The sequence below is a fragment of the Dermacentor silvarum genome, chromosome 3 (assembly GCF_013339745.2).
Source record: "Dermacentor silvarum isolate Dsil-2018 chromosome 3, BIME_Dsil_1.4, whole genome shotgun sequence".
Lineage (NCBI taxonomy): Eukaryota > Metazoa > Arthropoda > Arachnida > Ixodida > Ixodidae > Dermacentor > Dermacentor silvarum.
The window spans coordinates 180,358,999-180,384,791 of NC_051156.1; the positions used below are offsets into that span (position 1 = coordinate 180,358,999).

Sequence of the window (25,793 nt, forward strand, 5' to 3'; positions counted from 1 at the left end):
TGTGTAGCATGTAGACGTGATGTTATATGTATGTGTATATATGTATGTAAAATGTAATTTTTCTTTTTGATTTAAATTACACGCAAGTCCTTTGTTCGCTTGCTTGTCATTCTTTGTAGATTTTTGCCGCTCAACCGCCCGAAAATGCACGATGTCTTTCAGCAAACGAGTATGAATACAACGTTTTTGTTTTTTTTATCCCCCTTGTTATCAACACTTGTTATTTGTTATCCAACTTGTTATTATACACCTTGTTATCAATATTCTCTGTATGGCTCGTGCGGTTCAGGGAATATCTGTATTCTAAAATATATTGAAATTTTGTAAAGCTTTTTCGTTGGAATGTTCTGTACAGCTCGTGCGGATCAGGGAATATGTCTACTGCAATGTATTGAATTCTTGTAATGTTTTTTTGCTGTTCATTTCTTTTTTTCATCTGTATATCGCACTGCCCACTCTTGCCCAAGGCCTAAGACTAAGGCTGGCAGTATCCTGTAAATAAATAAATAATGTTTCCCCTTAGAGTCCCAAGACGATGTATTGAAAGGGTATAAAATTGGGCTACATATTTGCAGGCACACGTGCAGCTGCTTTATAGTCATACCTTAGAGTCAATGCGTCCCATGGGGTCACCCATGCCCGGCCACAAAGCCAGATCACAAAGGTTGTCCAGGTCGGCTCGCTGCAGGTAGTAGTGGTGCATGCGGCGCACAGCACTTGGCACACCGTCCGCACCTTTGTCGATCAGCGGCTTGGTCAGCGAGTCTAGCAAGGGACCCACATAGTCCATGGACAGTTGTGTGCGGTCAGCAGATACTCTGCATCATGATAAAACAGGAATGTGACTGGTTTCAAATGGAATCAAATACAAGCTCCACTGGCTTCTGTTAGTCCATTCCCACCAGAATGTGTAAAACTTTTAAATCATGCCATGTACGGATCAAAAGAGCTTGACATGCATCGGTACATTTTGGGACTATTGTAAATGCAAAATCAAAAGACAAGGTGGATGAACTGATGTTGAATAAATGGAAGAATATGCTGCGCTTCTGTCTCAGTCTGTCTCTAGTATTCTTCCTCGTCTTCCCAAAATACCAGCACTACAGACATCATCTTATAAATGGCATACAGTAACCTCGTTAATTCAGAAAATCGGATAATTCAGACTCGTCCTTTGGTCTTGACAGGCGTATGCATTATTTAAAGCAATGAAAGTCTCGTTAATTCGGACAACTCCCAGAGCTCGGTGAGCGCGGAGCGCAAGCGCAAATAAGCAAAAGCGGTGTTAGCGTCCACTGAAACGAAGCGGCGAAGTTCACATTGCCATAGTCATCAGCGGAAATCGTACGTAAATGACAGCAACACCAGAACGCTTCATGCCTATCCGTGCCTTTAAGCCTTTACTCTTGTGTTTACCGTCGCGCATAGCACCAGGTTGATCGCGTGCCTTCGTGACTGCGTAGTCACCATCCATGATCGCATCGATAGTGGCCGTGGTTTCGCCCGAAGTGGTTGCGGCAAACAGTAGTTTCGTTTTCACTCAGTGCATGCATCGGCCACGTGCCTTCAGAACCGCAAGGTCACCGTCTGTAATCACGTCCACAGCGGCCGCGGTTTTGTCCGCAGCGGTTGCGGCACACAGTTTCGTTTTTACCCAGTGCAAAGCTGTCGAGGATGACGAACACTCTACATTGCGATGGGCGGCAACCTGGCGACACTGGCAAAAAAATAATCGGGATGTGCACACAGTAGTGCAAAGCATATCTCGGTTGAAGACGCGCACTGCGGACGCACTGTGAAGGAAGTCGCGAGGCCTTCGCCACGGCGAGCGTTTATCAGTCACGAGATGACAAGAATTGCAGCTTCCGCACTGCTTTTGAGCAAAATAAAAACAGGATTTGCTGATTCATTCAGTAAATAAAAGAATGTTGACGTAGTAAGCATTTGTTTTTTGTTTCCTCGACACCCTCGATAATTCGACATTCGGAAATTTTTTTCGGTCCCGTGAAATCCAAATTAACAAGGTTTTACTGTACCAACAACCACAAATTGTCACAACTGTGTACCTTGAAAGGCTGGCTAATGAACATCAAAGCAGGCATGAAAAGAAAACAGAGAGTACTACAGTTGAACCAACTTATAGCGATACAGGTTTTAACAAAACATTGGATATAACAAAGAGCAGCTGATGCACCGTCAACTTCTGGATGTGTTTTTTGTCGAAATTAAGCACTTGCTACAACGCTCCTTTGCCGAAAAAAAAAATGTATATATATATATATATATATATATATATAATGCGAAATTCTTGGAAAAAAGACAAAGGCATGCTGTGTAGGGTGCGCTGCACAAAGGTGGGTGTGGAAAAGGTGTGGAGCATGCATGTGGGTGCGGTAGCTTGAGTTTTTTTTTTTCCTTTTTTGTTTTTCTGGGTTTCACGGCAGCTGCTAAGTGTTACATCCGAGTGTCGTATCGTTAAAACTTTGAAACTGGTAATGCTGTAAGTGGGTTCGATGGTACTTGGTTATCTTCAGCCTATTTTTATTTCCACTGCAGGACAGAGGCCTCTCCCTGCAATCTCCAATTACCCCCGTCTTGCACTAGCTGATTCTAACTTGCACCTGCAAATTTCCCCATTTCATCACCCCACCTAATTTTCTTCCGACCTCGACTGCGCTTCCCTTCCCTTGGCACCTATTCTGTAACTCTAATGGTCCACAGTTTATCCATTCTACGCATTACATGGCCTGCCCAGGTCCATATTTTTCTCGTAATGTTAGCTAGAATATCGGCTCTCCATGTTTACTTTCTGAACCACACCGCTCTCTTCCAGTCTCTTAACGTTATGCCTAACATTTTTCGTTCCATCGCTCCTTGCACGTTCCTTAGCTTGTTCTCGAGCTTCTTTGTTAACCTCCAAGTTTCTGCCCCATACGTTAGCACCGGTAGAATGCAATGATTGTACTCTCTTCTTTTTAATGGCTGTAGTAAGCTCCCTGTCAGGATTTGGTAATGCATGCCATATGCATTCCAACACATTTTTATTCTTAAATTTCCTTATTATGATCAGGGCCCCCGATGAGTAATTGACCTAGATAAACTTACTCCTGTACAGATTCTAGAGGTTCACTGGCGATCCTGAATTCTTGTTCCCTTGCCAGGCTACTGAAGATTATCTTTGTCTTCTGCAGCTGTACTTACTTCTGTCTAATTAAAATATTTGGATGTTTGTCCCCTCTGCTTTTTTTCTTGCATCAATTATCGGTTATAACAATGAAACTTTCTTGGAACTTGAATATAGTTATAAATGGGTTCAACTGTATAACAAAAAAAGGGTAATTTAAGCAGTCAAAACTTAATTTAACAAAGTTATACCAAAAGCCTATTGTCCTGTTATGATGTACATGCAAGGATTATAGTTACATACACCTGGCAAATGGCAATTGCCTGCGTAACTTAAAATTCAATCAGGCTAGCTTTCTTTCTGTGAAGATCGCTGCTGTTCTAGGCCCAGTGCCATATCCCCTAGACTCGACACCACAAGTCCTCACCGAGTGTATGTGTGATGCTTGAGTTCGCGAAGCAGGCGATGTCGCTTGGTCGTGGAGGAGTTCTTGCCGAACCAGGCTGGAAAGCTGACCATCTCTCGCATGTGGCCCCGAACAAGCTCTCCAGGAATCACGCTTGCAAAGAAAGCTTGCATGGGGAGCAGGGACCAGTTGCCATGCTGCCGGATCTGTCGCTCTACTACGTCGCCATAGCTGATGCTGTCGGCCGCATCGCTGACCAATCGAAGGTGCTTCTTAGGATCACCCCTGGCCAATGGAGAAAGTAGAGCAGGTTATTAAGTGGATCCAAGGCAAATGAAACCACAACACCAAGCCAGTCATCGTGATTATCGTACACAATTGAATCTTGATATAATAAACAGGGATAAAATGAATGAATAAAAATTTTGGTTGGTCCTGCTTTATTAGAGTGTGGTATTCTCCTGATATTACAAAGTCGAAATAGTTGGATCTGACATGGCATTGGTTATAGCAGAGCAAAGTTCTTTTTTGCACATGCATGAAAAACCCGGGGTTGTGCACATGCATCAATATTTCCGGGGTTGTGCTCGTTGACGGGTGTCCAGAACGTTCATCTTCATCAACACACATTCGACCCTCATTGAAGCGTTCATGCCGTAAAAATGTCCTACTTTGGCTCATGGCGTCGACTCCAAAAGCGTCCTCTAGCATACAATGAGTTTCTGCCGCAGTTTTGCCAAGTTAACAAAACTTGATACAAATCCTTTGCTTCTTGAAGTCTGCCATATTGGTTTCTAAGAAATGTGCCAAATCAGTGAAACATTGCATAGCAAAAGAACACTTCGCAAAACAGTACTTCTCAGATGCAAGTTGTTCAGCACACTGATCCGCAAGGCATACTGTTAGCTACATCTAGCAGCGGAAATGTTTACCACACTGTTTGCCCGTGCTTTTCAAATTCCTGGAACTCTTGGTGGCACCTCGTAAAAACTAAAATTTACTTCAAACACCTGGTAATCTGTGCACAACATAGGAAACTGATTGGTGGAGCAGTTTCAATGTACCTATGCCATGTGGAGTTTACTGGCCTCCAGTAGACGCTGTCACCAAAACGAAACTGCGCAAGGCCACGTCAGTAACTTAGCCTGACCAACGTTGACACACACAGTTTGCATGCCAAATGCACCACGCTGGTCAGTCTCAAGAGAAGGAGGAAGTAGACTCACTTGGCTTCCAAGGGCTGAATGTGCAAGTAGTTGTCTTGAACAAACAGCGGCACCATGTTGTAGTCATGAAAGAAGAGTGCTGCCTTCTCGTTCAGTGTCATAGACTGGCCACCCTCGGTGCTCGACAGGATCTTGCGCACCACGTCGAACGGTCCCTGGGAGAAAGAGACAGTGCAGTTAAATTACTGACATGACATTTTTTACTTGTCCTTTTCTTTTTTGCATTCTTTGAAGGCCCAAGCCCTCTAAATAGCCCCCCCCCCCCCTTCCGAAAATACTGGCGAGCATCACAGTGCCCTAAATAATTTATACTATAATGCCTGATTATTCTATGAACCAGATTTCATTTCAGTACCCACTGCCACGGCTGCCACATGCTGAGCATAGCCAGAATAAACGCACGCAGCACTCTCTATTTTCTTTTATGAGCAACATCATCATACCTAGCCAGCTTGTACACAATATGAGCAAATTTCACTCTGTGTCATGATAGGGTCAATGATGCGAGGTCAAGCATTTCCAGACTGACTTCAGCATCAAATGAGAATGTCTCAAAAGCATTTCACAATCTTCACATTCCCAGTCATCCTTTTACGTGCGAGATGCGCTGTGTGTGTGGTTGTTTTTGTGTGGATGCGTGTGGCGGGTGTGTGTGTGAATGCGAGAGTACAAAAATTGCGCTTAATTATACTTCAATATGACATGTAGAGTTTCTACACTTTCACAAATATTTGTGCCAGCATACTCCTTTAAGTTGCAGCACTCCTTGGACTGTTCTTAAGAAGTGCTCAAGATATGATTAACAGAAAGAACACGCAGGAACTGAAGGACTTGATTTGACTTAAAAAGCAGCTACCAAAGAAGCCACCAGTCACTGCATGGGGAAATCATGAAGTGCTCTACAGCAAAGGAAAGTTTAACGTAATGTGTGTTTTTGCATGTTAGAGATAAAGAAACTAAAGGGAAGAATGAAAGTGGAGAAATAAAGAGTGTGTTGCTGAAGGGAATGAAGCCCACATCGTCCCACAACGCTTGCGGTGCTTCAACCCTTTAAGAGACCTATAAATAGCCAGAAAAAAATGTTTATTTTCTATCTCAATGTGCAAAACACATCAAGAATAAGCATAACCAACAAAAATGAAATAAAAAATAAACATTTTGCATAATTTTTTTTTAGAAATAGGGGGAAAACCCCAGGCAGGAAACTGAAAGTGGGCTTCACCTCTAGCCACCTAAGACTTCGTTTTCAATTTATATAGACAGATCTCATCATATGTGAACCATTGTTGTACATTTCATTTGCTATACATCTCATGTGCGACACCAATGCAGCTGAATATCTTGCATCGGCCTATCTCCTCTGACAATGCTTTCAAAAGACAGTGAGTCGCATGCCAAACTTCTTCCTCCAGCGTTCCTGCTATAAAGCGGGAGACACACGGTCCGATTCGGCATCTGACCCGGCATACGACGCGCCAGAATGGCAGCCAGAACCGAGGCGTTTTGCCATGTTGAAGCGCCGGATTGGATGCCCGGCTTACGACAAACTGGACAGATTTTCACCGTCCGACGCATCCGACAACCACACCGTCGTTTGACTGCAGCCAATGACAGAGCGGCTGGCAAGTGACGTTCTCTGACATTTCCTCCACAGAGGCGGCGTCGACGAGCCGATTTCTGGCCACTTTTTTTTTTCTTGCTGGCTGCAACAGCATTGCTACAATTCGTTTCTGACGCGAAATAGTTACCAATTTGGTAAAATCATCTCGAACGTGTGCCTGCTTTGCAAAGCAGCGCCTAGTACACTAGCACTCAGCTGCTGGCAAGATCGGCCGGGAGCCGCGATGCGACAGCATGCGATACCGACCGACCGTATGAGCGAGGCTGCTCGGTTAGCTTGCACGCTTGCCCTTCGTATCGATGGCGTCGAGTAATCCAAATGTATTTAATTGCGGGTAACCTACGTGTACAGTGTTAATCGTGTTGGCAAAAATAAGCGCACTTCGACGAGCTTGGGCTCGATCGCAAGAGCCATCGGCCGTGGCATCCGCCGAGCTAGGCCTACCGGCCCTATCACTGGCTGTCAGCGGAGCCGTCAGTGGACAACACACCGTTGTGAAGTGTTTTTGTCGTTCGCAAGGACATAATTTTAGTGACAGTGTTCGCGTAAAGCGAAGCCGCATTGCGCAAACTTGTTTATCTTGTATTAATCGACGAGGATATAAAGTCTTCCGAGCGTACAAGCTCTGGCGCAAAATCTGGGCGGAGCTTATGTGCCGCTTGCTCGTTCGGATGCACGTCCCGTGTGCCCCGAATCGCCGTATGCTGCATGCCGGAGCATGCGGCGCCACACGTCGGATCGGACGCCGAATCTTACCGTGTGTCTCCTGCTTAAACCAACAAATGGCGCTTGCTGCCTGTCTTTCAGTGCTGGCCTAAGACATTTAGCCAGAAACTTCGTACTCAATACTGAAACTCGGCAAGCAAAATAAAATTTTTTTTTTCTGGTATGTTGCCTGCAGGCAACACTCATCAATAAAGGCTCAATAATTTAGTGATGGCAACACCCCTTTCCCTCCACTTGCTCGAGTACTTACAACACACATTTCAACCTTGCCTTGCTTTTGAGCATCGGCCACCGCTGTTTCGTGGCATGGAGGCGAACATGAAACATCCGTTTCTTAAACCGCAGGCTCGGCCCTTTTATGCAGGTATACTGAAAACACCCTGCTTCTATGCTTATAGAAGAGGGCACCCCCCATTTTATTCAGGAGCACTCATTGCACCAATGTTGAATTTAGCTATTTGATTTACCAATGTGGCATGGCATAATCTGCACACAGCCATTCGTTTGGCCAACATGCAGAACAAGTTCACACCAACTGCAGATCTGTCACTAACACACACACACAAAAAAAGGGGCATGAGCAGTGTTTCGCTATAACAATGACAGACAGCCTCATCATTCTGTTGCTCCGGTCATATATTTTTGTCCGCATCACCACAGCTTATGCATACATCAGATTTATTCTGGATGGACCAGGCACTGCATCTAAATATGGTATTGAACCAACTATACTGCAAAAAGCAGACCTGCGAAACTTAGAATGCAAAAAATACTACCAACGAGGCCAGCAAATACTAAAACCTGGTTGAAAATACTAAAGATTGGTTTCTACGCATGACGCACACTGTTTATTAAAAACAACTGGCTGCCTGTTTTGTAGAGACGCTGTGAAAAGGCATACTGTTCTATGTCCGCAGCACAGAAAAACAGCAATGTTAATCATATATATCCGTGAAATTTCCATGCAACGGCGGCCAAAATTTGACCTGCCATTTTACTTGCCGCACTGCTGCCTGTAGGTCCGAATAATCAATCGGGTCTGGAAAGTCAGGCTCTGATAAATGGCTTGACAACTATACGTATTTGCATTACGTTTAGATTAGTTATGCCCTAAATAGGACATAAAAAAAGAATCATACAATTAGTGGCGTCAGTACGACAGTCGTAAGGAACCTCTAAAAACTGGCATTTTAGGATAAGATACTAAAGGTTGGCAGCTATGAAAATGCAATGTCTGTCCGAATTTTGAGTGCAAGCAAATCAGGAGTTCAGCCGGAAGAACTATTTATATCTGGTTTATTATTCATGAAACATTATAAATATGTGTGATTACCATGGTGTCAATAAGCACTGTAAAAACCTGCATTATAATAAGAGCTTAATTATATTATGAGGGGCAATTATGGCTAAGTAAAAAGGAAAAGAGGACATTTCACTGTAAACAGCCAAGAAGAAACCACATATTCTACGCATGAAACATATATACAGTAGAACCTTGTTCATACCTTTTGGGAAAAAACGTGAGAAAGAACATAATATCCGGGAAAACATACAATCTGCAGTCACTAAAAATTTGGCGGACTCAAATGTAGTTGACACAAACACAATGCGAATCATTGAAGCACGGGATGCGATGCGCACCGTGCTGGCGGAGCCTCGAATGGTGTGCGAAAGCGAAACATGACGCTCAGTTGATGCTGACTGCAGCAGCAACCGGAGGTGCATTTGGGTTATCGCCTAATAAAAACACGCAGTACGCTTCCAACAGCCCTATGCCACATGTGCTGCAACACAGATAGGTGAAGATGCTTATCGCAATAAGGCTGGAGGCAATAGCTGTGACTTCGACGTGCGATGACCTGTGAGGAGATTTGCTGGTACCAGCAAAGGAAACTGAGTGCATGCTGGCATTTTCACGTGACACAAGCGAGCAAGTGCAGTAGGGAAGCTGCCAACGCGGGCACCTATTGATCTCCATCGCACGCGTGGATCTCACCTTTTCTTGTTCATAGGGGATCCAGCAGCCGGAAAACGTATTGGGCGACCACAGTTTGGCAATGTGCTGAACGTTGGTTGAAGAAGTGCGACTGCATTGGGTCATTCTTTTGTGTTCTCGATAGCTAACGGTGTCATCGGGAAATCGTATGAAACGGGATGGTGTCAAAAAGGTTCTATTATATATTACGAAAACATTTTAAAGGAGTCTTGCTACCAGCACTCATTTGTTTCTTACAGCTGCCATGACCAAGAAATGTGTTGTAGGATTTCAAAATTACGGATGGCCTCACCATTTTGATGTCCTTGGTACCCTTGCCAGCATCAGCCTTCACCTGTGCCACACTCATGCTCTTTGCTCGGGAACTCCAAAGTGAGAGGTTGTGCAGTGCCTAAAAGCAAAATTGCCATTTTGGCCGAGAACATTCGTTTAATAATAACAACAATAATACAACAATGAGAAAAGTGGAAACAGGTAAGAAGGCAACAACCTAAAAACACAAAATTTGTTTTGCCTGTGCCCTGCATAGAAGTCTAAGAAAACCAAACTTTTAGTTTTATGCACTGAGGATAGCAAGAAAACCATCAAGAAGTCTGTTATTCTGTTCATCCATCTGTCTGCGTATATTAATTTGTACACACATCACACAAGAATGACCTCAAATGGAATGACGCGAAACTTGACAGCATTTCATGTGCTAGCTAAACTTCAAATAATGTCTTTTTTTATTTTTCATCGCAATGCATTGAACAGAAGAGCACGGGAAAATGGGCGAGGCAGGCAGCCTGACCTTCACCTATTCCCCCATCCCTGTACCGTGGTAGATTTTTTGCGCGGAAAAAAAGAAAAAAAAAAAAAAAAACTGCTGAAAACGGGTGCAGTCCTTGTTCTTCTGAACAAGGACTGCGCCCATCCTTGTTCCATGGTGTCTCTGTGGCCCGTTTTTTTCGAGCAGTTAAACGATGTCCGCTAATATGTACCAACTCGCCCAACAACAAGTTCTTCTAAACCGTGGTAGACTGCGAGACACCAACGCAAGCAAAATTTAAACACTGCCAATAAACTGCCAATTGTGTCTACATCCAAAGAATGCGTATTATATTCTACTTGAAATGCAATGATTTTACAGGAACTGGCAAAGTTAGCACAAATCCTATCAACAGCAGGTACAGCCAGCCACAAAAATTTCCAGCACACAAGTTGTGAGAACTAAATATAGATTTCTGCTTTGTTAAGCCACGGCAATTCTAATTTAATATATCACTGTGCAGGTTGCAAAGGCCACTACACACTAAGGCCACTACACACCTTCAGCATAAGGCTATGTGACCACGCTTCATGAGAATTCAGTATTCAGAAGCCATATATCGAATCAAATATCGAATTATCGAATAACAGAAAATGTTAAAAAAAAAAAATTCCGGCAGATCCCACGCCCTGTAGGAATCAATGTTATGCGAAGCAGGGCACGCCCCGGGGCGCCTACCATGTTAACGAAATGACCATGAGTGCACAGACATACGCAGCACTTTCATGACCTACATGACACGCATGTCATGACATTCCTCTCATGAGTCCTCAGGAGTCTTTTTAGCTACACCTAAGAGATATTAAGGCGAAAGCCTTAGTCATGCTCATGACTGTGACTTCGACCATCAATCTTTAGCTTTTCCTTCACTTTGTACCACATCCGAACCAATTCTTTTGGTTTTGGGGTGTCTCTTTTTCGCTGAGTCAGTCATTTTTTCCCAATCATGATCATGACTATGACTTCTACCATCATCCTTTAGTGTTTCCTTTACTTAGTACCCACGTTACAACCCATTTCAGTGGCTTTTGAGTGTTAATCTTTTTTAGCTGAGTCATTGACGTTTTTGCTGAGTAATGCTCATGACTATGACTTCTACTAACATTCTTTACCCCCATATTCAGAAATGCAACTTCGCTTCAAGTCCGTGCTTGACTTGAGTTAAGTGAACGTGCCGAACGTGCCTATTGTGAACGTGCCGAAGCAAATGTAATGAGTGTCCATGGCATGTTCACGCCAGGCGTCCTTTAAATCAAGTCAAGCATGGGCTTCAAGCTAAGTTGCATTTCTGAATATGGCGGTTAGTGTTTCCTTCACTTATTACCCACATCCGAACCCATTTCAGTGGATTATGAGTATTAATCTTTTTTTGCTGAGTCATTGTCATTTTTGCTCAGTCTGGGTCATGACTGACTTCTACCATCATCCTTTAGTGTTTCTTTCACTTACCCACCCCTTTTAGTGGCCTTTGAGTGTTAATCTTTTTTTGCTGAGCCATTGTCATTTTTGCTCAGTCATGGTCATGACTATGACTTCTACTATCATCCTTTAGTGCTTCCTTCACTTAGCACCCACGTCCGAACCCATTTCAGTGGTTTCTGAGTGTTAATCTTTTTTCACTGAGTCATTGTCATTTTTGCACAGTCATGGTCATAACTAGGACTTCTACCACCATCCTTTACTGTTTCCTTCACTTAATATCCACGCCAGAACTCATTCCTGTGGGTTTTGAGTGCTAATCATTTTTTGCTGAGTCATTGTCATTTTTGCTGAATCATGCTCATGACTTTTACCGCCACCCTTTACTGTTTCCTTCACTTAGTACCCACGTCCGAACACATTTCAGTGGTTTTTAAGTGTTAATCTTTTTAGCTGGGTCATTGTCATGACCTACATGACACGCATGTCATGACCTATGACTTATGTTTGTCATACACTCCTGTCATACTATGCCAATTTTGGTACCTACCAAGTTAACGAAATGACCATGAGAGCACCTAGGCGTAGGCAGCTGTTTCATGACCTACATGACACGCATGTCATGACATATCATTATGTTCGTCATATACTCTTGTCATAGTGTGCCAATTTTGGTACATACCAAGTTAACGAAACGATCATGAGAGCACAAAGACCGTAGGCGGCTAGATAGACAGATACTCTCAAAGTAGCTAATGTTCGCCAAGAAATGCTTCGCATTTAATACTTAATGCTTACAAATTTAGGGCAAGAAAACTCGGTGCTGCACATGTTCAGGGGTCTCCTAGAATGTAGCAAGCTATCAGTGACTTAGCAACATAGAAATCAAGATATACAGTATGGTCTACCCTTAATAAAGGGAACTCCAAATTAGCATGCCAGGAATGATTATAGCTCAGTTCTAGAATATGAAGGTCTGAAAAATATATAATTTTTTAAATCAATATAATACCTGTTGAATACAATCAAGTGCTTTTTCCCTCTAAAGCTAAAGAATTATTGACGTTCTGCTGTACTAAACACCAATGAAGTTTTTAGTTTAATAGTAGGCCTGTGTTTTGTGGCAATCTTTTATTGCATAGTAAGTTTTGCTTTCCAGTTTTTCCCTAATATACAGAAGGGCTTTCACATTTTTACAGCAGGTGGATTACCGTAAGGTCAATCTGCGAGACAGATGAAAGCGTGGATCGCGCGACATGTGACTCGACAACCACCCCACACGTAGCCATCGTTGGTGCTGTGCTGGTCGATCGCGGTGGGCGCCGATGGCAAACAGCAGACGCCGTTTCGCTATTGGGTTCAGTGTGCTACAAAATCGTGGCCTGTATCTCGACCATTGTCATGGTCACGCTGTCGCTCGACAGACAAAAGTACAGTCAATGCACGCACGAAATTCTCATTCGCAACTTCTAGATCAACAAAGCTTCAGTAGTTTCGGTTTCTAAGAGGCACTGGCAACATGGCCGACGACCATGCTGGCGATGCATCATGACAAACATATATCTATTTCTACCCAACTCTGTGGCCAAATTAACACGCAGCTGTGCAGCCAGAATTATCGCAAGACGTGTTGTAAGGTGTCCGAAATTTCAGTCTTCCTCATACATTTAGTCTATGGGGCTAATGGCGGTGCCGCGGAGCTGTCCAAATAATCAAGCCAGTCCGAATTATTGGTGCCCGAATTATCGGCCAACAACTGTACACATTCTTAAGTGTAGGGAAATATAACAGAAAAACTTGACTTACTTGCCGCACATCCTGGTTGGAGGCCATGACAATCTCTTGTACAATGGCGGGGCTGATAGAAAGACCTTCCTTGCATGCGATGGACATCAGCGCAGCCTGTCAATGTGAACAAAACATGAACAAATTTACAGTCGTTGGAAATTCCCTATATCTGCGAACATTGGGCAAAACAGTGATGGTAACCAAGTGCAAGCCTTGTGATTTCTAGTTAACACTGCACCATCGTGACACAACAATTTCAAAGAGTAAACATAAAGAAATGCATTGACACCGATCCGATAGAACATGTTATAGAACTTATTTTTAGGCTAACTAGAAGACATTGTTGAATAGGGAAATGAACTGAGCCCAAGAATGTGAAAACGTAAAAGCACAAGATGAGCAGCTGCTTTTTGCCTTCTTCCGTGTCCGGCTGGCAGAGCCTCTGTGCCCACTGTAGTCATTTGTGTTTGGCCACATGGTGTTTAGTGCGTGGCCGTGTGGTCTTTTTGTGCTGTCATGTGCGCTGTAATGCTAGACGTAGCTGCTTCGACGTACGCCAACAAGCTTCCTGCTGTTCGGTGCCGTTTTTCATTGTAGGGATTCACCGCTGTCAGCAATGACACTGACTCCACCTTCGTCATCGCTGATGGCTTCGAACAGCAGAAAGCCCTACTTAAGTTAATGGAAAAGAAGGATGCCTACATCACGCAAGTTGAGAGCAGCCGGTCACAAGCCACTGTGAGAATAAGTTCGACACATACACGTAGATGATTTCGGATTTTCTGAAAAATAAGGTGAAGATCTTGGAAGGGGCAAAAGTTGTAATGGTGATCTCAGGTCTGTTGTCAGCATACCTTCAGACGCATGGAAGGCGGTGACAAGACACTCTTCGGAGCTGTTTTCCCCATGTGAGCTTCACACTTGATACTTCTGCACTGGCACAGCGATCTCATCCGAAGATGACAGCATGCCTGATCAGCCCCCTTCCACGGACATTGTGATCAACGACTTGCGAGCCGCTGGTGTTGCGATTCCCACTGAGATAACATTTAAATGATTTACGAATACTATTAACAAGCTCGACCTCTGTGCATAATTACCTGACAAGCCCAAGAACGTGCTGCTGATGGTGCTGCCATCCATCTACAGTGATGACATGATCCTAGTGGAAACTCTAGCAGACATTATTGTGTGTGAACAGAACGTGGTACAAAGGCGAATTTAAGTTTTTTTTTCAAGGCAGTAGGATAGTAAAAGGCAGCGTTCCGAGTGGCATTGACCACAGTTGAAGATAGTGCCAGCTACTTTGATGGCCCTATAAGCTGTCAGCATTTATGGTATTTTTTTTCAACAGCTCTTTTCAAAGCCATCTCAATGAACCAATGGAAGAGTTATGATGGTCTGCCACGTCGTCCTTCAATCCCGCTATTCGAGAAATACTTATACAATGGAGCGTTTTTTACATGCATTTTTTTTTTTGCAGCCTGCCCAATACGTTGGAAATTTTCGAGGTCCCTAGGGAGTCTGAAAAAGCTGGACAACTGGACTGGATCAAAAAAAGAAAAAGAAATGTAGGCAGCTTGCACTAGTGGTGCAAGGTTGGGGTAAACAGCGGAGCTGGTGATCGACCTAGCTTTTCTTCCAGGTTTTACTAGGCTTGGCCAAGTTTTGCTAGGAAATGCTAAGTGCTGCTAGGCACGGTATTCCAAATCGGCTCGCCGCCGCCATGCAGATTCTTGCTTGGCCGCACGAAGCACTTTAAGATGAGTGGCTTCTTCTTCGGGTGTCCAGATCTTTGGTCGTCCCATGTCAAGGGTACATGTACTCGCCACAGAGTCAACGAGAGTTCTGCTGCTGTCGCGGCAGCTCCGAGCTTTATCTCCCCAGTACGTCACGGCCAAGCTGCTCCTCCACACTTGCCGGGGCGTGGCTGGTCAAAACCTGCTGAGCCGACGCCAGAGGCGCCTGCTGCAATCACGGATACCATGCGCGTTTGCCGTGAACGCGGGGACATAGGGAAACGCGGGCGGCGTCGGCAGCAGCGGCTCTCCGCGTTGCCTCATTGGTGCTGCTACAATTTCTTTCTCTCTCTCTCACATTTTCTCTTTCCCTCCTCTGAGCATAGTGCGCGCTGCGCGCATGCTCTCCTTCCCTCTCCTTAACGTCCCATGTCACGGCAACATGTGTACGGCATGGAGAGGAGGCGAAGCACACGCGCTCCGCGAGGTGGTTGCTAGGCAACCCAGGTGACTCATCGCTCAGCGATGTTTGCGGCTTGCAGCACAACTTACGGCTGGCTTAAACAGCTCCACTGTTAAAAGCAATTAACAAAAAGTAATAACTATAGTTAGATGAAGTTCACAAGTGAGAGAATGCTTGTGAACTGATGGAGCAGCATACAGGTCACATTTACTGGGAGCAAGAGTTACGGCATGCCTGAAATCAACTTAAAAACAAAGATTATTTTCTAACTTTAAAAATTTTCCCTACAAAACAAAGCTCACAGCTATGATTAACAGTGGTTACTTATTGACCAGTGAAAAAAAAAAAAAAAGTGTTTGAAAGTGTGAAAGAATTCAGCGTGGCAAGTTTATCCGATTCATTGCAAGAAAAGAGTCGCAAAAATCTGTGAAAAGGCTGCAAAGTTTGGGGTGTGGATTTAAACACCACCTATTGCAATCAAGAGCCGGAATCAGATTATGGCTGCCATATTTCTGATACTGCCTCCGAGATATGCAAAGCTAGAAGTGTGCTGCAGCATGCCGGTCTCGAAGACCATTACCGAAAACTACGAATCATCCGGATGGATGAGTGCAGGCTTTTTACAAGCAAAGCTTTTCTATGTCCTGAGCCTGAACGTTTGTGTCTGTTCATAGAAACTATTATCATCAGCAATGGCTCGAGCGTCGTCGTATTCTTCCACAGCTGGCTCGTTGGTGCCCCTCGGCGCAACCACGCAAACAGCGCTGGTGGCACTGCTCCCGCTTTTGTCGCCGTCGTCTTCTTCCACAGCTGGCTCCGTTGTCGTTAATCATTCCAGGGTAGAATTTCACTTCTCTTCTGTCATCGTAATGGGGAGGTCGCGTTTACGGGGGTATTAACCATTGCTTAAGGGGGTATGAGCCATTCATTGTCTAACGTGACGGACAGATTTAATTTTGAAGCAATTTAATTTTAAAAAATTTAAATTATGAGGTTTTACGTGCCAAAACCCCGATTTGATTATGAGGCACGCCGTAAAAGGGGACTCCAGAAAATTTGGATCACCTGGGGTTCTTTAACGTGCACCTAAATCTAAGTACACGGGTGTTTTCACATTTCGCCCCCATCGAAATATTGGAGAATCGCAAGTAGCAATGGCGGGCGGATGCTGCTAACCACGCCACCAAGCAAACTCGAGACATCGAACGCAAGCGTTAGTGGTTCGACAACAGCTTGTCCCTCATCAGTGCGATCCGCTCCGACGAACAGCGACACAATGCCTTGGAAGTGTTGAATGAACATTACGCTACTAGTGGAGAAGACCTTGGAGAACTTAGAGTTTGTGGTACGTGTAAGGAATCTTTAATTAGGGAAAACTGCCGGCATTCAGCACTGTGAATGGGTATGTATACCCTCCATTTGTTGTGATGGTGATAAGCTTCGCTAATCATCAAGATGGATGATAAGCTTATCATCCATTCGCTTATCATCAATCTTGACGGAGTGGAAGGGCCGACAAATTTTTAAATTATCTGGTATAATTCGCATTTCAAATCATGGGACTTTGCATCAGCAGAGAACGTCTGGCCGCCGACCATTAAAACAGGTGAAATAGGCAAAGAAAGCAATTTGCCTTAAAACCCTAACGATCTTCAAAGTGCACTTTTTACCCACCTGAATTTGCTTGACCTGCGGTCGCTGGAATCGCAAGTCAAAACAGTAGTTCAACAAGGAACGCATTTTCGGGTGCGAGCGGTCATTGCAAATGCATATTATGGGAATCCGGGTGGACTTTATCAGACCAATCAACTCCTGAAAAGACAGAAAAAAAGCAATGAGTAAGCATGGAATATGCACAACATTCTAACATTGGAGTTCACAAATCAGATACAACACTGTCTCACAATCATTCCAGTAATTCTGTGAAAAAAAAAAAGGTCCGCTGTAGTAGAATTATAGAATACTGTAGCAGTGGTTTGGGCGAGTTAATAACTGCTATAAGCTAGGCTGACCACTCGGCCAAACCACATGTTTAGGGCAGTAATTACCTTACATCTCTTGCAGCCCTGATTGTAACTTTGAGGCTTAAGTACTGCCATTTGGCAAGTGCAGCCTACGCTCTCAATCAACAACTTGTAGAAAAAAACAAAAAAAGGTGCAAATAACCTCCTACAACAATGTTTAAGTCTTTGTAAAAGCAACCCTGTGTCATTTTCAGCACTAAGTGCTGAAAATGACACAGGAAGTATATGATTAGTTTGTGCAGGCAACGATGTCATAGGTGATGTCTACAGAAAGTACTAATCCTGTTTTGTACGTCCAGTCATCACACCTCCTTCACTGCTGTTCTCTGTTGTTGTGCTGTGTGGCTTCATGGCAGTGCAGAACGCATTGCTGTGAAGCTCCAACTCGAGGCAAAATTTGCATATAAACTTTCATTACAACGTCGTTTTTGGCAAGGCAAGATTTTTAAGAGTACATTCGAGAGACATTTTGAAGTGCTTAATTTAAGGTGCAGTAATGCACGAAAAAGGACATCCAAAGCAGAATGCATGAACAAAAGCTTTACAGCGATAAAAGCTCCTATTCAGTAGACATCTCCTCCATGAAAGGTTTTAGCAGCCTCAGCTTTCTATAATTTAGAGCAAGACATTGCAGCAGATAACGCCATGAGCTCAGTAATCCTGTGCTGGAACTTGCCTGAACTCCACCCCTGTCCTCATTGCCTGCCATGCCATCGACTTCATCCATGATGAGCACGTGTTTGGATGTCATGCCAGATCCTGCCAAAAAAAAAAATGCGGACGTTCAGTTTTTCGTGATCATGTCACAATCCAGGTGCTGAATTTATGCCGCACCAAATAAAAAAAATAATACGTATACAAAGTGGTGCTTATATAATATAAACAACACTCTTATTTTTCCTTGGTAAAACAACTTTTACAATTTTTGCACACCAAGTAGATTATACAAAAAACTGCACTGAGGCACGTTTCTTCAGCTTCACAAAATATGACTTAATATGCAAATGAAGATCTTAGTCAGGAACACGCACTAACATTATGTGCTATAGCACTGACAATATTCCAGAATGGTAGGCTTCAAGTGCCCAACTTTGATCACTTTGTCAACGGTAAGCTGCAGAAAACTAATGACACGATCCCAACGATAAATGAATAAAGGTGATTAAAGCAAAGCCATATTTTGTCCCTGCTGCCTAACAGCACCTGTAGTAGCTTTGAAGCAGCTTTGAAGAGATCAGGGGCGCGATCTTGTACGCGTTCCAAAATGGAACGGAGGCGTTCCGTTCCATTTTGGAACGCGTACAAGATCGCGCCCCAGCTCTGATATGCGTTCCAAATGAGAGTATAATGGCGTGAAATGTCCCCTACAAAGAGGCAATTGATAAATTGATTGATTTATGTACATACCAAAGCTGCATAGGAGCCATGAGCGATGGTGTAGTGGAAGATTTAAGATTAAATTTAGAACATTTGGGGTTCTTTAATATGCACTTAAACATAAATACACAAGCCTTCGTGCATTTTGCCTGCATTGGAATGCTACTGCTGCAGCTGGGAATTGAACCAGCAACCTTGAGCTAAGCAAGGAAAAAAGTGGCCATAGGCATGGAAATTATTAGCTGCACTGCCATTACTTCAGAAAGCATGTCCTCACTGAATCAAAGGGACCCTGAAACAGTTCGGACAAATTTTGTAGACAGGTAGGGTGCAGCTAGAGCAAAACATTTGCACCACAATTTTTTTGAAGCATCTCATATTAAGAGAGTTATGGACGATTACAAGTTACCCTCCTCCATAGCCATGCTTTTTCGCCTCAACTCAATCGCCGAGCGATCGGGGATAAGCTCCGCCTTCACTGGCTCTGCGTCATGATGGGATGTCACGTCGTCTACTTCCGGTTGTCTTAGAGGCAGCGCGCGAAGCCTCTCCAACCTCTCGGCCAGCCGCCTGGCAGTCAATCCCAAGCGAGAGCTATCGAAGTAGCGTGCGTTGTGAGCGCTCTGTCGCAGCGCTGAATGGGCCCAGTATCCCAATAAATCCCAATAACCACAGGCGAGCTGGGCGTTGTGACTGTTGGGTGGAGGCGTAAACTAAAGCTCCTCCATACTACTATCGCTGTGATGAAGGAGCTTTAGCGCAGATGTATGTGAGCGGCCTGATCGGTCTGCATGGTCCAGCCACCTGGTGGCACAGAGCTTAACCAGCCAAACAAATAGCTAATATTGCTGTAGCCAAGTCTAAAACATTTTAAACATCTAGAAAAACAATGTGTTCATGATTACGCTCCTGCCAAAAATTTACACCAGCAGCAAAGTAGAATACACTTGATTATTGCTATATTAGTTCTGTGTTTGCTTGAGCTCTGTGCCACCAGGTGGCTGCACCGTCCAGGCTGTTAATGTTTGCGCCCCAGCTCATCCCGCAAAAAGCCCAGGCCCAGTCAGCTTGCGCTTGCGTTTACCCGAATATCGGACACACGAAACACTATTGTGTTCCTATATAGTAATCCTTTGGTGTGAAGTGACGGCTACAATCGTGTAAATGCTAGTGCTGATCGGATACCAACAACCAGTGCTGCATCCGCTTCGCTCGCATGTTTTCCTTGCAGAGGGACACGATGTCGCAGCTTTACATGTCGCCGACTGCTAAGTTTGCAGCCCACAATGCAAGGGCGAACCATGGTGCTCGCGAAAAGACAGATCGAGACCAACACAGCTTGCGCAGCTCGCGTCAACACGGAGCACGTTGTAATACAAGTAGACGACACTTGCTGCTTGCTGGAAGTGCTTGAGTGTAGTGATACATTGTCCTTGTGCATTCTCTTTCTGTTACTTTCTTTTTATAGAAACAAATTCACTAACATTTCAACGATTACGAAGAACATTTGTTCACCATAATGTTGGAAAAATTATTGATGATGCTTCCTGAGCAGTAAATTGAATAGCTCGCCCTACTGATGTCATGAGGTCAAATCGCGTCACCTGGTCAGGGGCGGCTGAGAACTCAGCCGAGTTATCAGCCGAGTTTTCAGCACGTCAACGGTAGCAATGTACCTTTTTAAAACCTTGTAATAAATTACATGCTTTACGTGGAGCACTTAGATACGTCAATTAATGATCAGAAGGACCTACCCTAACGTCTCGGTATGTTTACAAATTCGTCAAAATCGTTTCATGGTCCCTTTAATGAACCAACGTTTACTCTTTACCCTGAATGGGACTTCATTGCAAGCCAAGCTCAAACAGTCACTGTTACCCTTTGAAGGTAAACTTTTTTTTTCTCACCAAATGCGACCCCTCCCCTCCCTCAGGGTTGAATTTCCTTATTGCAGACTTAAAATCTTCAGACTGACCAATTTCAAAAGTAATTTACTGCAATTTTTTTAAAGTTACCATACAGTGACAAAAAATATATATATATTTTCCGAGGTAAACATGCATTGTTTATTCAAGAATACAGATATGCTTCCATAAACACTTATAATAAAAATTTAAAAAAGGAGATACACTGAAATAGATATATTCCGATTAGGCACATGGGTAGTAGTCCACATCGAAGAACTCGCCACTCGATTCAAATGCAGCAGAGCAACCAGCGCACGGCCATAGGGTAATCGAATCGTGTGAGTGCACGCAAGAGAAAAACTCTATGGTTGTACGCCCGTCAGAAAACCAAACGAGTCAGAAACTTGCAGTAATCCTTCTATCTGTCACTAACGAGGGGCAATCAGTTTTTGCATGCCAAGTCTTGAGAAAAGAAACGCAGGCACGGCAGCATCGTTCGTATACGGCGACATTGTATGTATCAGAGTCCGCCTGTGGACAAATGTACCGTATTTACTCAATTTTAATGCGAGTTTTTTTCCAGATTTTTGCTACCTGAAGTCAATCCTCGCGTTACAATCTAATACCAAAATTAAAGTTGTCTAAAAAGTGCAATGATACACCCAATTCTAATCAACAAGTGAAATGTGCGAGTGAAAGCATACGAGGGACGTGCTTTCACGGAGAGCGAACGCACGGCAGAGAGCAAACATGACGTCTCCATCGTGCGAAAGACCGTGGGGGAATGCGAGGGAGGGAGTGGAGGCAAAGTTTAGCTGCGGCACTAAATGCGTATCTCGCAACCGGGCGCAAGGGGAATTGGCGACTCCTCCCACGCGAAAGGAGGAAAGCAGGAAGGCAGCGCGAGAGAGAGGGGGTGCGGCTTTGACCGTATCTTGAAAGCGACCTCCACATGGCTTTGACCTTTGTATGTGCTGTGCTTTCGCCGCTCAGTTTCCATTGAAACGATAGACCGCACGAACCTTCGCTCGCTGCTGTCGCCGCAAGCACGTGGCGACAGCAGCGTTTTGACAGTCGTCTGCGGTCATCGAGTGTGATCTATTCATGTTTGCTTGTGTGCACTGACACCATGCTTGTTAATTCAGCTACTAAGCGAATGTGTCCAAGTTTATGCAGCCGATAAAACTACTATCTTTACTCCGTATAGCTCTCTACTAATTTGCTATCGCAATTGATGCTTCGCCTTTCGGGCAAAACTGCGACTTTTTTATGCATCCGGTGGTCTCCATTACTTTAGCGGTTTTCTTTCTTTATTTTTTTTTTGCTGGACACAACAAAAAGGCACCCCTCGCTTTACTTTCGCTGTTTTATTTTTTCGTGATGGACGCAATGAAAAGTCACCCCTCGCGTTACTATCGTGGTCGTGTTACAATCGAGTAGATATGGTAATCACACCCCTGTGAGCAGACGAGCAGCATCTAGCGGTCACCCTTTGGGAGATTAGAAACCAGATAGACATCAGTTTTTACAAGCGCAACGAACGAAAACAGCCCACGAGATGAAATCAAAACTAACCGCTGCGCACCCTCGCACACACAGGTGTGCGAGCAGTCGCTGTAACGCCAGCGTAAAGGAACCGTTGAATGAAAATGAAGACTCAGGAGGAATAAAAGAATTCCTTGTATCCTCACAGGGTACGAAATTTGCATATTTTTCAAACATACAAACGGTGCCTAAAAATACGGCATCGACCACTGGCACTTCATGGTGCCATACATTCATGGCATTGACCCTCAAAGTTGGTAAGGGCAGGCAGCTCTGAGAACACACACACATTGACCTGAATTATCCCCTCACAAAAGTGCATTGCACTCTAAATAACCATAGTTTCTGGCACATCTTCAGTAACACGTGGTCATTCAACTCATCAGCATTGCCTTGTGCCACAAAAAACCTGGAACAGCCTTCCTGAGAACGTTGTCTCTTTACCTAATCCTGATGCCTTTTGTGAGGAACTGCAAAGCTTTTTCATTAATCTTTATGTATAACAATGAGAGTTGCTTTCTTGGCTCATCTGTTCTCCTGACTTGTTTTAATATTTACAAATATAAGCACTGGAATAGTTCCTTTTCTAAATACAATGGAACCCTGGTTATAAGTCCCTAAATTCTGGAACGTCCTGTATTTTACGGCAGGTTAGTGCAGTCCCGGCGAACTCCTCACAGAGACACTACATTAAAAACCTTCATTATAAGACGGCAAGATTACGCACGTCCCGTCTCATACGACAAACCACGCGAAACTGCGAACCCAAAAGTAGGCGCGTCCCTCTCAGAGACTTCCCTTCCGTCAGGAAGAGGAGAGCGCACCTTCGCATGTGGACAGCTCCGACTGGTTTCTCAGTTCCCTCCTGGCCCCCTTTTTTCTTCCCTAACGTTCGCTGCCCTCTCATCATTCCATTTCTTTGCCTCCTCTTCCCGTTGCTCAACCGCTGCCCACCTTTGTCCCTTCGTTGCCATCTCATTGCACTTTCTTTCTCTCGCTGTTTTCTCTCGGCAGCGCCTGCTCCTGCCACCGGACGCATTCGTGAATGCAGCCGACAGTGTTTTTGGTGTCGAGTCTCGTGAAAGTGAAATGACCTCTGAAATTGATCACCCGAGAACACCGCCCTAGTGCGTATGAAAAAACGCAAAACCATGCTCGAAGATCAAATTGATTAGCCAACGAAAGGCACACAGATCGTATCTGATGCCCATGTTTACGCATGAAATTGGGAGCTTTGTTTACGTGCGAGCGCACAAGACTTCTCCCGTGTCTGTCCCAGAGTTTCCGGTTTCGCACAGCTCATGATATCATGACGACACTGCCGTGCTTGTGCCTATGTTCGCGGATGTGCTCAATAGCATTGACAACATTTGGAGGTTCGTCTGTGCAGGCAACGACGTCGTAGGTGACGACCTTGTTGCGTGGCTCAAGAAAGTCTATAAGAAATTGACCAATTAATTTTTTTTTTTTTAAGTGAAGCTCCCCGCAACTCTTTCATGCAACACCATGTGTTATAGAAAACATTTCTGTAGGTCGGATTATACAGTGCCTGAATTATATGATGTTTTCGCATGGTTCCAAGAAATTTGTATAACTGGGGATCCACTGTATATGTCTGCTTTGTCTGATATGTAATACTCTTTATTATTTTCTCTATCTGTAACCTTTTGCATTGTACGTCACTTACTCAATGCCCTTTAATGAACCTGTAAGACACAACAAACAAACAAACTTATAAACCCATGCAGCAACATTCGTGCCAATTGAAGACCACATCGCTGTTTTAAAACACACCTGTAAGTGTGAGGTTCCCCAGGGTCTCGGCCACGTGTTCGACAAGACTCTTCTTGGAACGAGTGTCTGAAGCATTCATCTCCAAAATGCTGTAGCCGGCTTCCTGTAATCCAAGAAAGGGCAATTACCATTTAAGGTTGTGTACAAGTCCAACCAGCAGGGCAGAATAGGCACTGGACAAAGAAACTGCACTGTGTATCTCTGTCCTATTTTGGTACCTACTATAAGGAAAGCTACGAGATCAGTCCAACAACCTTACTACCTCAAGTTCAGTACAGTAATGGCATATCTTGAACAGTGGATGCAATTCATTTGCCAATCAACCTGCACATTGACACACTCTCGTGAAGCTGAGGAAGACAAGAGATGATGTGAATTATGAGCAGCAAGTAGAGTTGTACACATGGAACTGCCAATGTCTGCATGTGCATAAACTTGTACATTCATGGTGTTTACTCCAATACCATGCTGAATAAAGGGTGCCTTACTGGCTGAGAGTGACAGTAATGCATGTGACCAAGGCATACCAAGAAACCAGTAATCAGCCTACTTTACTCTAAAATTGCCTCACCCGTGCTGCAAGTGTAGCAGTGGTAGTCTTGCCGATGCCAGGAGATCCAGAAAGAAGAGCTGCTTTGAAGGCGGAACCATCGCCTCCACCTCCTCCCCATTTGGCTGCATTACCAAAAGGTGGAATTTTTTAAGAACACAGGCAAGGACAATGTTCTGATTTGACCGCTTGCAGACAGCTAGCTATTTGTAAAGGACAGCCAAGCTTCTGCTACTAAAAGAACTAATCTCTTGGTAGGGAGTACCACTTTTTCTGGCTTTCAACAAAAGTCAACGACCGATTTTCCAGACGCCCGATTTTTAGGACATGCCCGATAATTCGGACGCACTCGTGGCACTGCCACGTACCGTGTTGCCAGTCAACTACTGCACTTGTTGTAAATCATGACATGGTAGGACTAAAAACATTCGTGGAACTCTGTTGCAGGTACGGCCTGGTACAATGCTCTCCCGTCTCTCTTCCACCTTGCCACTACAATAGCTGATTGCGCCAACGTAAAAGGGGTGGAAACGAGACGAGAGAGGGGTGCGCGAGGCCAGCGATGCGTAAGGTGATGCAAACAAGGCGTGCGATGTGGGGTGCACAGCAGAAAGGTGGGTGTGAAGGTGTGGGGCTGTTTCAGCAAAACTGGATGAGCTGATTGGCTCGTTGAGCCCGACGTCATTCAATTTTGCTCAACCAGAAAATCAGCGCGCGCCTTAGGGCGAAAGGCGAACTATCGCCGAAGTGGAACGCTTCAGAATATGGCCCCTTGTTGCCACGTTAAAAGCAAATCCTGCTCCCCAGTCTCGCTTTGAGGCAGACATAGGGTAACACGTCATAGCAAGGAGTCACAAAAACAAGTTGTTGGAAAGATAAATGGGGGAACAGCTGCCACCCCTAACAATGGCACCGAGGCTCCATTACAACGGCCCTTGGATCTCGAGGGCCACGTACAGCAAAACATAAAGGAATGGTGCAAGCCCAGCAAAGCACTCACGAATTGGTTTCTTGGGTCCAGCACGGCTCTTGTGCCAGTTGCGCAACCACAGGAGCAACTTGCCACAGTTGCTCTTGTCTCCCTGCTGGCCGATGATCTGCTTGGTCGTTTGCGGCTTGTACTTGTCTACCCACATCTCCTGCAGGAAGGACAGGCACCAATGAGATAAAGCAACAAACCAGCAGCAGACTTCCGCGATACCTCCAGCTCTAAACTCAGTTACTGTGACAACAGCAGGCTCTTGCTGTGATACCACCAGATGCACAGATGGACCTTGTGC

At 44.5% G+C, this 25,793-nt stretch overlaps 1 protein-coding gene across 1 annotated transcript in view; it reads right to left on the minus strand.

Moving 5' to 3' along the window:
- The window catches only part of LOC119446165 (replication factor C subunit 1), a 45,678-nt gene that overhangs the window by 5,036 nt on the left and 14,849 nt on the right, over window positions 1-25,793 (minus strand). Inside the window, exons 13-22 of the mRNA XM_049663954.1 lie at window positions 25,514-25,652; window positions 24,535-24,638; window positions 23,964-24,066; window positions 18,017-18,099; window positions 16,991-17,128; window positions 13,133-13,228; window positions 9,392-9,490; window positions 4,757-4,911; window positions 3,552-3,815; window positions 605-818 (exon numbers count right to left, since the gene is read on the minus strand). Coding sequence (XP_049519911.1) covers window positions 605-818; window positions 3,552-3,815; window positions 4,757-4,911; window positions 9,392-9,490; window positions 13,133-13,228; window positions 16,991-17,128; window positions 18,017-18,099; window positions 23,964-24,066; window positions 24,535-24,638; window positions 25,514-25,652 — 1,395 coding nt within the window. The remainder of the gene's footprint in view (window positions 1-604; window positions 819-3,551; window positions 3,816-4,756; window positions 4,912-9,391; window positions 9,491-13,132; window positions 13,229-16,990; window positions 17,129-18,016; window positions 18,100-23,963; window positions 24,067-24,534; window positions 24,639-25,513; window positions 25,653-25,793) is intronic.